Source organism: Muntiacus reevesi, chromosome X (assembly GCF_963930625.1).
Source record: "Muntiacus reevesi chromosome X, mMunRee1.1, whole genome shotgun sequence".
Classification (NCBI taxonomy): domain Eukaryota; kingdom Metazoa; phylum Chordata; class Mammalia; order Artiodactyla; family Cervidae; genus Muntiacus; species Muntiacus reevesi.
The window spans coordinates 70,746,501-70,761,982 of record NC_089271.1 but is presented as its reverse complement, the minus strand read 5'-3'; the positions used below and the strand labels follow the sequence as shown (position 1 = coordinate 70,761,982).

At 37.9% G+C, this 15,482-nt stretch overlaps 1 protein-coding gene across 1 annotated transcript; it reads left to right on the top strand.

Moving 5' to 3' along the window:
- The first annotated feature begins 270 nt into the window (after window positions 1-270).
- On the top strand, window positions 271-6,352 carry ITM2A (integral membrane protein 2A). The gene is given in 7 exon segments (XM_065916389.1): window positions 271-484; window positions 4,432-4,456; window positions 4,459-4,482; window positions 4,485-4,561; window positions 4,835-5,032; window positions 5,608-5,758; window positions 5,907-6,352. Coding segments are annotated over 7 exon segments (705 nt in total). The 5' UTR covers window positions 271-286; the 3' UTR covers window positions 5,939-6,352.
- The last annotated feature ends 9,130 nt before the right edge of the window (window positions 6,353-15,482 follow it).

The window sequence follows — 15,482 nt, the reverse complement described above, 5'->3', positions numbered from 1 at the left end:
TGCTTCCTTCCAGTCTTGCTCTTATCTGATGGAGCAGAGAGATAGGTGGGAGTACGCTTGAAGTTCAGGAAAGGAGTTCTGAGTCTCAGGCCACCGGCTCCACCCATTTCTTTTCTACCACTGGCAACTCCCACTTCTATTCCAGCACTTAGACGCCCTCCCTGTCCTTGCTCGGGCCTTCCCTGAGCCCGCCCATGATCTCCCACCCAGCTTGAGACTGCGTCTCAAGTATACCCAGACCTGGGCTCCCAGCAGTGTAAAAACAGAAGAGAAAGAAGGTGCTGCTATGGCTAGCGCTATCTTCTCCTCCTCCAACCTGCAGCCCAGAACACTGATTCCAGCAGCTCCTTACCGCCCAGTCCGAAGATTCACCATGATGAAAATTGCTTTCAACACACCCACAGAGGTGCAAAAAGAGGAGGCGCAGCAAGACGTGGAGGCCCTTGTAAGCCGCACGGTCCAAGCACGGATCCTGACCCGCAAGGTAGCAATCCCTACTCTTCCCCTAACTGCCTGCTACTGTCGGGAAGGCGGGCTGGGAGTGGTTTACGGAGAAGGAAGGGGAAAGGTGGAAAAGGAAAAGGAAAAAAAAAAAAAAGAAGAAAACTACTCTGCAGTTCCCGAGTTCTCTGGCGGTGCTCCCTGCGCCGTCGGTTGGCTTTGCCGTCTCCCGCATTCTGTCTATTCGCACCACCTTCCGCTTGTGGTGCCCGCAAGTCATCTCAGGGCTTGGCGCAGGGCTCCCAGATTGCCTTGTACATCTCCGAGGAATGTCGGAGGGAGTTTGAGGAGAAGTCCTGGAACCAGATGTCACCTTCTCATGGGGGACATGTGGGTGACTAGGGATCAACGAGGAGGGAAAGTCACCCAGTCAACTCCAAGGGCACACATTTTCCACAGGGTGCGGAGTGGATATGCAGAATGAGCAAGGACAGGAGATTTAACTCTTCTTTCTTCCCTTTTGATACGTATGAAGTTCTAGGAATCTCAGTCTTTCTAGGATCGCTGAGTGCTTGCGGAAGTGGGAGAGGGCAGCTTTGATTGGCTGCGGTGGGGCTGCGGTATAGACTGCGGTATAGACTGGGGTATAGACTGGGGCAAGTCTGTTCTCCCCCTCCCCCCTCCACCCGGTGTATATTTTCAGTTTCTCCTTAGCCATAGGTGGCCTTAAGCTTTGAGGCCTCCTTCTTTGGTAAAGGAACTGTCATAACTGAAGTTGGTCTTAATTAGAATTTGAGGTGTCCACTGTGCCCTCTTACTGCAAAAGCCTTGTGTTTTCCTAGTGGCATTTCCTGAAGGAAACATTCTTCTTCTGTAGAAGAAATTTTCAGGGTTTTTGTTTTTTTTTTCTCTCTCTCTCTCTTTTTTCCTTTCTAGTACAGTACTTCCTTTTTGAATGATAGCCCCTCTGCTCACCCTCCCCCATAGAAAGATCTGAAACAGGTCTGACCTTGTGATCTAATCTAGCATTCCCAATAACTGGGGGAGTTTCTCCCCTGAAAATGTTAGCCATTGTCTATTTAGTCCATTTTCTATTTCCTTTAAGCATCTAGCATGTTTTCAGTGTTTGTAAATTACTCGTCATTTCCCTTGGTAAAATTTCAATGTTAAAACGTACAGTGATATATATATATATTTTATTCTACAAAGTCTGTGCAGTATTGGAGCTTGCAGATCTGCCCCAATTTGCCTTGCTCTCTCTGTAAAGATTGGAGTGCAAATTTGAAAAGACCTTTAAGTGAAATGAGAATCCATGTAGTAAAACTGATTATGTACACAGTTTCAAATGCTAATGAGCCTTTGCAGAATTTTTATCAGGGAAACTTTCAATAATTAACCCAGCAATCAAACTAGCTAATGTTTATTGCACATTTCAGAACTCAAAAACACCCCCTTGTATTGTGGAGAATTTTTTTTGTAAATGATAGAAAGTCAAATATGTAATTGCCCTACTTACTTTGTAAGGGCCAGATTTTACCAGGTGGTCTAATTAGATGCCAGCAGTTAAATATAGTCACAAAATAATATTTTTTTCCCCTCATCGCCACAATCTCCATGACTTGTTGAATTCAGTTAATATGCAAGCAATATTTCTACTAGGCTTGTGGTGTTATGTAGAATAAACAAAATTGAACATACACACTGTGATTATATTTTTTTATTAGGTGATGAAATTCCCACAGGATCCTGGCTTAGCCACTGTAAATCACTGATTCACTGATTCAATAAGATTTGACACATTGTATTGTAATGTCTTGATAGGTTCATAGGAAATTGAACATGACAGAATAGTATGTCAGAGGTTGTATACAATGACTTTAAAAAAATGTTCAGCAGGAAATGAACTGTGGTGACAACCACCACCACAACGAAGTCTTGCAAATTTAAATGAAAACAAAATCCTGATTCCTAGTCCATTCTTCCATCCATGGGCAATTAGATTGTTTCCATATCTTATCTACTATGGTGGGAAAATTTATGAAATGGACACTATAGTACTTAAACTTTGCTTAATAAAATCCCTGAAATATTGAAGGGAGAAATAAAATTGAAGTGCAGATTTATCTTCTTGTATCTCAGTGAAAAGAAAAATAAATAAATAAATTCCTTTGGGAATTTAAAAGTAAGTCATTTTTGTAACTTATGAACATGTCACTTCATTTTTCTGGACCTCAATTAAATCATCTAAAATGTAATTTCTAAGCCTGTAGCTCTAGATTACAGGTATTCACAATCATAATGTATAATATTTGTAGTATTTATCTAAGGTTATTTTTTTAATAAAAATAACTTAAATTTCTGAAAATTATTAGGACACAGAAAGTCTTCAAGGCTTATAAAGTATTAACAGAGGGCTTGAAAATAAATAAATGTAGCTAAGAAAATGTGAATACTAAATTTCTTTGAATTTTAAAGAGAAATAATTTTTTGAAACAGTTTATGAAATGATTGCCTCTCCTTAGAATCCATATATTTGTTTTCACCAAATTAACTAAAGTTTAATTAGCATTAAGTAGTTATGGAAAAGAGCTAATGGCCTGAAAGACTAAAACAATTCTACTTACATACCAGTTTGAATGATTATCAGAGAATAAATTTGCTGACTTTATTCATTCTACCCTTCAGTAATATTGCTGCTTAGGACATTGTGACTTTAAAGAATGGAATTGAAGGGCCCCTTGGTCCACTACCCTGAGAAGAGTACAAAGTTAATTGATTGCTTGCTTGCTTTGGATTCTTTTGTTCCAGTTACTAAACAAAATGCATGCATACTAAGTCGTTTCAGTCCTGTCAGCTCTTTGGAACTCCTTGGACTGTAGTCCTCCAGGCTCCTCTGTCCATGGGATTCTTTAGGCAAGCATACTAGAGTGGGTTGCCAGGCCCTCCTCTAGGGACGTCTTCCCAGCCCAGAGATCGAACCTCATGCATCGGCAGGAGGGTTCTTTACCACTAGCTCCATCTGGGAAGCCCAAACAAAAGATAGATTTAACAAAATTTTGCAGTTGCTTTTACGCACACAGCTTTATTCTTAAGTATCAATGTACTTTAAATCCAGTGTTTTGCCCAGAACGTAAAAAATGTTATTTTATTAAAAGCAGTACTCAGCCATATAATATTGGGTGACATTAGGAAGCCCAATTTCTCATTAAAATTAGTAGGAAGTTGCTGTATAACACAGGGAGCTCAGCCTGGTGCTCTGTGACAACCTAGAGGGGTGGGATAGGATGGGAGTGGGAGGAAGGTTCGAGAGGGAAAAGACATATATATATTTATGGCTGATTTACATTGTCGTATGGCAGAAACCAAACATTGTAAACCAATGCAATCACACTGTAAAGCAATTATTCCCCAATTATAAAAAGAGTTATGAAACAAATTCCGTCTTCAATATTTTAATTTCTAAAATGGCATATACCTACTTTATAGAACTCCTTCCTTCCTATAGAAGTTAATTTTCAAAAAACAGCTTTCTGAAAATCATTTAATAAACAAAAGGTTGTTAATTCACTTTTAATTTGGCAAATAAGTTGATATACAAAAAATACTAAAGAAACTATTGTATTCCAGAAAGTTAGTGATTATATTACTGTACAAGTGCAGAAAGTAACGGGTTCCATTAATTTAAAGAGGATAACTTATTGCATAAATGCATGGCTATTTTCAGCTGATTTTAGAAGTATATACTTTGAAATAACTTTATATTTGAATTTGGAAATGCCAGGAAAAAAGTTATTATAAATTGGAGATTTTCACATCTATTAAACATCAAGAAGTATCTTGAAATGATTTTTAGGCTAGGGTGACTTAACATATATCTAAAATATTTTGGGTTTTAAGGGCAGTAAAATGTATACAAAAGCAACTACGTGTCTAAAAGCACAATTTGTTTTGTTTGTTTGTTTGTTTTTAATTTTGCTTTTGAATAAATAGGAACTCCGAGTTGCTGCTAAGGAAAAAAAGGTTCCTCTGGGAGATGTATGCTTTTCTCTTAGGCCTTTCATTCATCTTGGCAGGACTTATTGTTGGTGGAGCCTGTATTTACAAGTACTTCATGCCGAAGGTAATATTAATTAAAGTTATTATCTTTTGGATTACTAATTGTTATGTATTTAGTGGAAACAAATAATTCTGTGATGGTCAACAGAAAAACAATTTAGGGAAAGTTTTCAAATTACCTTTCAGTATAAAAATGATTTGTCTTCATGGTAATGGCTGTAATCAACAATCCTCAGCTTGATAACTGGTACAACAAACTGATTTGAGCTTGAGAAATGGTTTAAATGTCAAGGTAGTGAATGTCAGAAAGTTTTGATTGTCAGTTTTTGTCTTTTAGAGTACCATCTACCATGAAGAAATGTGCTTCTTTGATTCTGAGGCTCCTACAAATGTCCTCCAAGGAGGGGAACCCTACTTCCTGCCTGTGATGGAAGAGGCTGACATTCGTGAGGATGACAACATTGCAATCATTGATGTGCCTGTCCCCAGATTCTCTGATAGTGACCCTGCAGCAATTATTCATGACTTTGAAAAGGTGTGTTTCTCATTCTTACAGATATTTCTGAATTTCTTTTTTCCTTAAATTTTTGGTATTAAATATGTTGATAAATGTAACTTTTTGCAGCAGAGCCTTTTTCATTCTTTTGCTATTGGATATACATTAATTGATTTTGAAAGGTTGTAGATGCTTATTCTAATGGTCATTGGAAAATCTGCAGCACTGATGCTCTCTAAATCATACTTAACATTTTCCCCTCCCCAACAGGGCATGACTGCTTACCTGGACTTGCTGCTAGGGAACTGCTATCTGTTGCCTCTGAATACCTCCATTGTTATGCCTCCAAAGAATCTGGTGGAGCTCTTTGGCAAACTGGCAGTATGCATTTTGAATGTCCACTCTTCCAAATAATATTGCTTCCACATTTTAAAAAATTAATAATTTGAGTCAAAACATTCCATTTCACTAAAATAATTTTCAAATAAAAAATATTTCATGAGGTTAAGACTGTTCTAAAAGCAAAGTCTATATTAAAAGTGTGTCTGCTATAGGTGAGAATTTAAATAGTGGTTTTAAGAATTTCTCATTTCGGGCTTTTAAAATTTTTTTAGAGTGGCAAATGCCTGCTTCACACTTATGTGGTTCATGAAGATCTGGTTGCTGTAGAAGAGATTTGTGATGTTAGTAACCTTGGCATATTTATTTACCAACTTTGCAACAATTGCAAGTCCTTCCATCTTCATAGAAGAGACCTGTTGCTGGGTAGGCAATTTATTTCTTCCTTCACCCTATGTTATTGAGACAGTGAAGGAGAGTAGGAGTGGACTGCAGGGAAAATAGAGAGCAAATTTAGATATATTTTTATTTACACAAAAATGAAAAAGCCATTTTTTTGTGCATTTCCTCACAGGTTTCAACAAGTGTGCCATTGATAAGTACTGAAAGATTAGACACTTCCCCAAGTACTGGAAGATTAGACACTTCCCCAATGAATTTATTGTTGAGACCAAGATCTGTCAAGAGTAAAAGGCAATAGGAAATGAGCATATTTAGTAATAGGATCACAGATTTACTATATGACTTCAACATTAAAGTGTGTGGGATACTCAAGATATTTATTCATGCATTTGCTCTATGGCTTATATTTTTTTAAGGGGGAAAAAAGAACTAGTAACCACTGCAAGCTTTTGTCAAATTTTAATTTGATAGGCATTACTAGTTGTTTGAAATGGCAATGAAATATTTCTTACCTTTTTCTTTTGAATTTATGTGGTTTAGATATCTGAAAGCAGCATGAACGTGTCAGCTACAACACTGACAATGAATTCCATCCTTTGTATGTGTGTGTGTTTCTAAGTAAGCTCTTTAATCATATGGTAGAGCATGTTTTAAATTTAAAATATTTAAATTTTTTGACCTTTTTGTGTAAAGCATGCCATATTGCTCAACATTGTTAAGTTTCATTATGTTTCTCATCTTGTGCAACTTTCCTGAATTTAGAAATTATATCTTTACATTTCTGTTTGGTGTTCTGTAACAGATCTGACTTATATGTGAAACACTTTCCTAAAGAAGTTATTTTCAATATTGCAGTGATTTTTTTCTCACTGATAATAGTACTGTGAAATCCATAAAACCATGTAAGTACTGAATGCTATAAGGAATTTAGATTGTATAAATTTTATAAACCTATAATAAATGTTACCATATTCGAGTGCTCATTTGAGGGATACATAGCATGAACAATTAGCATTACTTATTAAGCTTTGGTATACCTGCAATAAAACTAAAATTATGAACCTAGCTTTGCCTTTACTCCTGTATATGCTAAGTCGCTTCAGTCATGTCCGACTCTTTGCAACCTTATGGACCATTACCCGCCAGGCTTCTCTGTCCATGGGATTTTCCAGGCAGGAATACTGGAATGGGTTGCCATGCTCTCCTCCAGGGGATCTTCCTGACCCAAAGATTGAACCTGCATCTCTTATGTTTCCTGCATTGGCAGGCAGATTCTTTACCACTAGTGCCACTTTACACATTTATATTTTATAATTTCATAGTTTAACCTCCTTTTGATATTATATCAATTACACATGTATACAGTCCCCATAATTGGCCTACTTGTAAATCCAACTATTTGTTAAGAGCCTTCAAGTCTATAGCAATTTCTGACCTTTAATGTATTTCTTTTTTAATAAAAATATAAGCAATCACATACAACTACAATAAGTCAATAAGAACTCACCATGGTTAAGATGTTGATGACTTTTAACAACTTCACATGTTGTGATCTCTACTCTAAGAGTATAAACTCCGTGCAAAGGGGGCTATTACTTTAGATCAGCAGTCCCCAATCTTTTTGTCACCAGAGACTGGTTTTGCAGGATACAATTTTTCCATGAATTGGTGGTGGAGAGGTGGTGATTTTGGGATGACTGAAGTGCATTACATTTATTGTGCACTTTGTTTCTATCGTTATTACATTGTGATGTATAATGAAATAATTATACATCATTTCATTACTCACCATAATGCAGAATCAGCTGGAGCCCTGAGCTTGTTTTCATGAAACCAGCTGTGGGTGATGGAAGACAGTGACGCTCATGAAGTGAGTTCCTTATGTCTGGTCTACTCTGTAATCTTGTTTCAGTTGCTGTTACTGCAGAAAACCCTGCTTCTCAAAGATAAGATGTTGGAAATGGAAGCAGGCTTTTCAGTGCTTTTGTGGCAATCTCAAGATATTTCACCTTGACTTTAATCTAGAATGTATGGAAATATGAAGCTATCTCAAACATTCTTCTTTTTTGAAATTTATTTATTTTTTAATTGAAGGATAATTGCTTTACAGAATTTTGCCTTTACTGTCAAATCTCAACATGAGTCAGCCATAGGTATATATATGGCCCCACCCTTTTGAACCTCCCTCCCATCTCCCTCCACATACCTCCCCTCTAGGTTGATAAAAAGCCCCTGTTTGAGTTTTTTGAGACATACAGCAAATTCACATTGGCTATCTGTTTTACATATGGTAATGTAAGTTTCCATGTTACTCTCAACATGCAAAACACCTCTTCTCCTCTCTCCCTGTGTCCATAAGTCTATTCTCAATGTTTATTTCTCCATTGTTGCCCTGGAAATAAGTTCTGCAGTACCATTTTTCTAGATTCTGTAGTGTGCATTAGTATACAATATTTATCTTTCTCTTTCTGACTTATTTCACTCTGTATAGTAGACTCTGGGTTCACCCACCTCATTAGAACTGACTCAAATGTGTTCCTTTCTATGGCTGAGTAATATTCCATTGTGTATATGTACCACTACTTCTTTATCCATTCATCTATCGATGGACATCTAGGTTGCTTCCATGTTCTAGTTATTATAGATAGTGCTGCAGTGAACAACGGGATACATGTGTCTTCTTCAGTTTTGGTTTCCTCAGGGTATATGACTAGGAGTGGGACTGCTGGGTCATATAGTGGCTTTAATCATTTTTTTTAAAGGAATCTCCATACTATCTTCCGTAGTGGCTGTATTAATTTACATTCCAACCAATCAGGCAAGAGCATTCCATTTTCCCCACAACCTCTCCAGCATTTATTGTTTGTACACTTTTTGAGGATGGCTATTCTGACCAATGTGAGGTGATACCTCATTATAATTTTAATTTACATTTCTCTAATAATGAGCAATGTTGAGCATCTTTTGATGTGTTTGTTAGCCATTTTTATGTCTTCTTTGGAGAAATGTTTGTTTAGGTCTTTTACCCACTTTTTGATTGGGTTGTTTATTTTTCTGGTTTTGAATTGCATGAGTTGCTTGTATATTTTGGAAATTAATCCGTCGTCAGTTGTTTCAGTTGCTGTTATTTTCTCCCTTTCTGAGGGTTTTCTTTTCACCTTGCTTATAGTTTCCTTTGCTGTGCAAAACGTTTTAAGTTTAATCAGGTCCCACTTGTTTATTTTTATTTCCATTACACTAGGAGGTGGATCACAGAGGTTCTTTCTTTGATTTATGTCAGAGAGTGTTCTATGTTTTCCTCTAAGAATTTTATAGTTTCTGGTCTTAAATTTAGGTCTTTATTCCATTTAGATTTGATCTCTGTGTATGGTGTTAGGAAGTGTTCTAATTTTATTCTTTTAGATATAGCTGTCCATTTTTCCCAGCACTATTTATTGAAGAGGCTGTCTTTGTCCCATTGTATATTTTTACTTCAATAAAAAATGTGACTGAGTTATGTGTACTCCAGTGTTCATCACAGCACTGTCTGTTATAGCCAGAACATGGAAGCAACCTAGATGCCCATCAGCAGACGAATGGATAAGAAAGCTGTGGTACATATACACAATGGAATATTACTCAGCCATTAAAAAGAATTCATTTAAATAAGTTCTAATGTGATGGATGAAACTGGAACCCATCATACAGAGTGAAGTAAGCCAGAAAGAAAAATACCAATACAGTATACTAACGCATATATATGGAATTTAGAAAGATGGTAACAATTACCCTATATGCAAGACAGAAAAAGAGACATGGATGTATAGAACAGACTTTTGGACTCTATGGGAGAAGGCGAGGGTGGGATGATCTGAGAGAACAGCATTGAAACATGTATATTATCAAGTGTGAAACAGATCGCCAGTCCAGGTTGGATGCATGAGACAAGTGTGCGGGTCTGGTGCACTGGGATGACCCAGAGGGATGGGCTGGGGAGGGAGGTGGGAGGAGGGTTCAGGATGGGGAACACATGTAAATCCATGGCTGATTCACGTCAATGTATGGCAAAAACCACTACAATATTGTAAAGTAATTAGCCTCCAACTAATAAAAATAATTGGGAAAACATAAATGAAAATAAATAAATTAAAAATAAAAAATGTGACTGACGGAAAAAAAAGCTCAAAAACTTAATTAGATTTCATTGTGCCAATAAAATCAATAACTACAACAGAGGGGAGGAAAAAAGGGGCAAAAAAGAAAAAAAAAGTCCAAAAGAATCTACAGAACAAGTCAAAACATAAGAATAATAAATGTTTTTCTTGAGTCACTGCTGTCAGAGTCCTTTCCCTCACTGGGAGTCACAATCCACCTCACCTGCCTAGGATGCCCTACATTTTGCTGATCTCTGGACCTGCTCTGGGGGTAGCTCAGATTCTAATTTGATCCACTCCTGTGTATTCTTGTTTCCAATGTCCACAGCTATCAGAACTAGTGTGTTTACTTCTGTGGGAGCTCTCAGTGATCTTTTATATATTCCATAGACACAGAGTTCGCCTAGTTGATTGTGTGGATTTAATCTGCAGCTTGTACAGCTGGTGGGAGGGTTTTGGGTCATCTTCCTTAGCCACACTGCCCCTGGATTGCAGTCGTGGTTTTATTTACACCTCTGCATGTGGATCGTCCACTGTGGTTTGCTCCTGAGGCTGCCCTGGAGGATTTAGGTCTGCCCCTGTGAGGGTCAGGTGTGGAGGTGGTGCAGCTACTTGGGTCACAGGGTACTCAGGGGAGTTGGTGGCTATGGCAGCAAGAAACATAGTGCTCTAGAAGGATATGGCAACCATTATTGGCCAATATGCCCCAGCATTCTTGCCTCGAGAACCCTCCTCCCTGACAGAGAAGCCTGGAAGGCCAGTCTACAGGGTCACAAAGAGTTGGACATGACTGAAGCGACCCTGTGCACATAGACACAAGACTTTTTTTTTTTTTTTTTTTGCCTATGGCAGCTCTGCCCCAGTGAGAGTTGAGCATGAAGGAGGTGCATTTGCTTGGCTTACAGGGACCCTGGCTGCACCAAGTGTGCAGGGACATGGACTGCCTCCTCTGCAGGAGTTATGGCCTTATCAGAGTCTTTTTTCGAACCTCTTGTCACTGGCGATCAGAAGGCCTCTTTGGCCAGTCTTTCTCCATAGCTCTGCCTATTCTGTAGTGTTCTGATTTGAGGCATCTTTGTTTTGGGTATTAGGGTGATTGCGGTATCTCTTCTTTCACATCCCCTCAATCCATCTCTTCACCATCAGCAGCAGCCATTGCCCTGGGATTTCTCCACAATCCCTAAACTCCAGCTTCCAGCCTCTGAGCCTTCTAGGGGACCTGCGTCCCTGTCTGCTGCATAGACTGTCTGATTCTCATCCTATTTAGGCTGCCACCAACCAACTGTTTCACTCTCAGCCTTAAATGTTTCTCCTCTAACTCAGACAACTGCCCCTTGTGAGGATCAGACCCCTGCTTTAGTTCTGCCACCCACCAAAGGCAGGTCCAGTCCTACTAACATTTCTGTTTTTCCCCTTAGTTCCTTCATCCTACTTAGTTTTGTGTGGTTCTATATATCCTTTTCTGCTGTTCAGGTACTCCTGTCTGCTCTCAGCTGGTGTTCTACATGCACTTCTGTGTCTGAAGGTGTATTCCTGATGTATCCGTGGAGAGAGATGTACTCCTTATCCACCTTCTCCTCTGCCATCTTGTTCTCTCCTCGATCATATCATTTTTATTTTCCCTGATAGCTCGGTTGGTATAGAATCTGCCTGAAATGAAGGAGACCCCAGTTTGATTCCTGGGTTGAAAAGATCCCCTGGAGAAGGGGAAAGCTACCTATTCTAGTATTCTGTCCTGGAGAATTCCATGGGCTATAGTCCATGGGGTAACAAAGAGTCAGACACGACTGAGCAACTTTCACTTCAAACATGGTATATCACATTTATTGATATGCATATGTTGAACTCTCTTTGCATTCCTTGAAAAATCTCACTTAGTTATGGCATATATCATTTTAATACATTATTGATGTGTCTCGTGCTTGATTTGTTAAGGATTTATGCATGCATATTCATTAAGTATATTGACTGTAATTTCATTATCTTCTGGTGTCCCTATCTGATTTTTTTTAAAATCAGGCTAATGCTAGCTTTCTAATAAGAATTTAAATGTATGTCTTTCTAATTTATGTCTACTCTAATTTTTTAGAATAGATTGAGAAACATTGGTATTAATTATTCTTTAAATCACTAATAGAATTCACCAGTGAAACCATCTAATCCTGGGTTTCTTTTTCTTGGGAATTATTTTTTTTTAATTATTGATTCAGTCTCCTTCCTAGTAATTGGTCTGTTCCTATTTCTATTTCTTCATGACTTGTTAGGCTTTATGTACCTAGGAATTTATCCATTTATTCTATGCTGTCCAATTAGTGTTAGTTGCTCAGTCATGTTTGATTCTTTGCAACCCCATAAACTATAGCCTGCCAGTCTCCTCTGTCCATGGGATTCTCCAGGCAAGAACACTGGAGTGAGTTGCCATTTTCTTCTCCAGAGGCTCTTCCTGACCCAGGGATTGATCCTGGGTCTCCTGCATTGCAGGCATATTCTTCCCTGTCTGAGCTATAGGGAAGTCCCATTGCCCATTTAGTTGGCATATAATTTTTTCATAGTAGTTTATTTTAATCCAATGTATTTCTGTGATATTAATTTTAATATTTCCCTTTCCATTTTTGATATTATTTATTTGACTTTTATATATTAGGTTGGTGCAAAAGTAATTGTGGCTATGCATTTTTGAAATTTGTTTTTTGATATTGGAATACATTCTTAAATAAATGTGGTTGTTATACATCAATTGAAAGCACATTTTTTGCTTGATGTATTTTGCAAATGACTTATTACTTGCAGTTTATTTTATATTTATTTTAGACTAGGAAAATGATGTTAGACAAAAAGCAAATTTGAGTGAATTTCTTATTTGAGTTCAAAACGGGTCATAAAGTAGAGGCAACTCGCAGCATCAACAATTCATCTAACCCAGGAACTGCCAACAAGCCTACAATGCAGTGGTGGTTCAAGAAGTTTTGCAAAAGAGACAAGAGCTTTGAAGATGAGGAGAGCAGTGGCCGGTCATCAGAAGTTGACAATGACCAGTTGAGAGGATCATTGAGGCTGATCCTCTTAAAACTACATGGGAAGTTGACAATGAACTCACCCTTGACCATTCTACAGGTGTTCATCATTTGAAGCAAATTGGAAAGGTGAAAAAAGCTCAGTAAGTGGGTGCTTCATGAACTGACAGCAAACCAAAAAAAAAAGATTGTTTTGACGTGTCATTTTCTCTTATTCTATGCAACAACAACAAATAATTTCTGAATCAGATTGTAATGTGCGATGAAAAATGGATTGTATTCAACAACAGGTGATGACCAGCTCAGTGTTCGGACCGAGAAGAAGCTCCAAAGCACTTACCAAACCCAAACTTGCACCAAAAAAAGGTCATAGTCACTGGTGGTCTGCTACTGTTCTGATCTGCAACAGCTTTCTGAATCCCGGCTAAACCATTACATCTGAGAAGTATTCTCAGCAAATCAATGAGATGCACTAAAAACTGCAACACCTGCTACAGCTTTGGTCCACAGAAAGGGCCCAATTCTCCACAACAATGCTTGACTGCACATCACACAACCAATACTTCAAGAGTTGAATGAATTGGGCTATGAAGTTTTGCCTCATCTACCATATTCACATGACCTCTTGCCAACTGACTATCACTTCAAGCACTTAGACAACTTTTTGCAGGGAAAATGCTTCCAGGAGTCAGAAAATACTTTCCAAGAGTTATTTGAATCCCAAAGCATGGATTTTAATGGTACAGGAGTAAACACTTATTTCTCATTGGCAAAAATGCATTGACTATAGTGTATCAACACAAAAATGCATTTAATTAATAAAGATGCATTTGACATAGTTATAATGATTTAAAATTCACAATCCAAAATTGCAGTTACTTTTTCACCAACCTACATATATATGTGTGCATGCATGCTAAGTCACTTCAGCCATGTCTGACTTTTTGCGACCCCATGGACTGTAGCCCACCAGGCTGTTTAATCCATGGAATTCTCCAGGAAAGAATAATGCAGTGAGTTGCCATGCCACCCTCCAGGGGATCTTCATGACCCAGGGATTGAACCCACCTTTATTACATCTCCTGCATTGACAGGTGGGTTCTTTACCATTAGCACCACCTGGGAAGTACACACACAGACACACACACACACACACATGTGTGTGTGTGTGTGTGTATATATATATATTTGATGAATTTGGCTAAAGATCTGCCAGTTTTTGTTTAAACTTTCAAAAAACTAGCTCTCAGTTTTATTTTTTTTCTATTGTCTTTTTCACCTCTGATTTGGACTATGATTTTGTTATTCCTTACTACTAATTTTGCACTTGGTTCTTCTTTTTCTGCTTCTATGAAGGATACAGTTAGGTTTTTTTTTTTTTTTTTTTTTTTTTTTAAATATTATTTTATTAGTTGGAGGCCAATCACTTTACAACATTTCAGTGGGTTTCATCATATACAGTTAGGTTTTATTTCAAATTTTCTTTTATTTTCATGTAGTCATTTCTTACTTTGAACTTCCCTTTTAAAGCTGCTTTTGCCTCATCCCATAAGTTTTGGTATGTTGTATTTCCGTTTGCCTAATTTAGTTTTTAAACAACACAATTTTATTTTGAATTTTAAAATATAGGTATTAATTCTACTACAGGCATATGCATCTAGAATTCAAAGTTTTTTATAATTGGAGGGTAATGGCTTTACAATGTTGTGTTGGTTTTTGCCAAGAAACATCATGAATCAGTCATAACTAAACACACACACACACACAAACACACACACACACATATATATATATATATACCCCGCCCTCTTGAGCCTACCTCCCACCCACCCTCATGACACCAGGCTGGGCTCTCTGTGTTATACAGCAGCTTCCCATTAGCTATATACTTTACACATGGTAGTGTGTACATGCCAATTCTACTTCAATAATTCATCTCAATCTTTCCTTCATTCACTGTGTCCATGAGTTCATCCTCTATATTTGTGTCTCCATTCCTTCCCTGCAACATACTGTATTTTTCTTTTCCTAAAGTACTTCACTCTGTGTAAGAGTCTCTAGGTTCATCCACCTCACTATAACTAATGCGAATTTGTTCCATTTTGTGACTGAGTGGTATTACACTGTATATATGTACAACTTCTTTAGGCTTCCTAAGTGGCTCTAGTGGTAGACAACCCACCTACCAATGCAGGGAGTTTCAGCATTCTTTGGCATTGCCTTTCTTTGGGGTTGGAATGAAAACTGACCTTTTCTAGTCCTGTGGCCTCTGCTGAGTTTTCCAAATTTACTGGCATATTAAGTGTAGCTCTTTCACAGCATCATCTTTTAGGATTTGAAATAGTTCAACTGGAATTGAAATAGTTCAATTCCATCTCCTACACTGCCTTTGTTCGTAGCGATGTTTCTTAGGCCCACTTGATTTCACATTCCAAGATGTCTGGCTCTAGGTGAGTGGTCACACCATTGTGATTATCTGGGTCATGAAGATCTTTCTTGCACAGTTCTTCTGTGTATTCTTGCCACCTCTTCTTAACATCTTCTGCTTCATTAGGTCCATACCATTTCTGTACTTTATCAAAACCATCTTTGCATGAAATG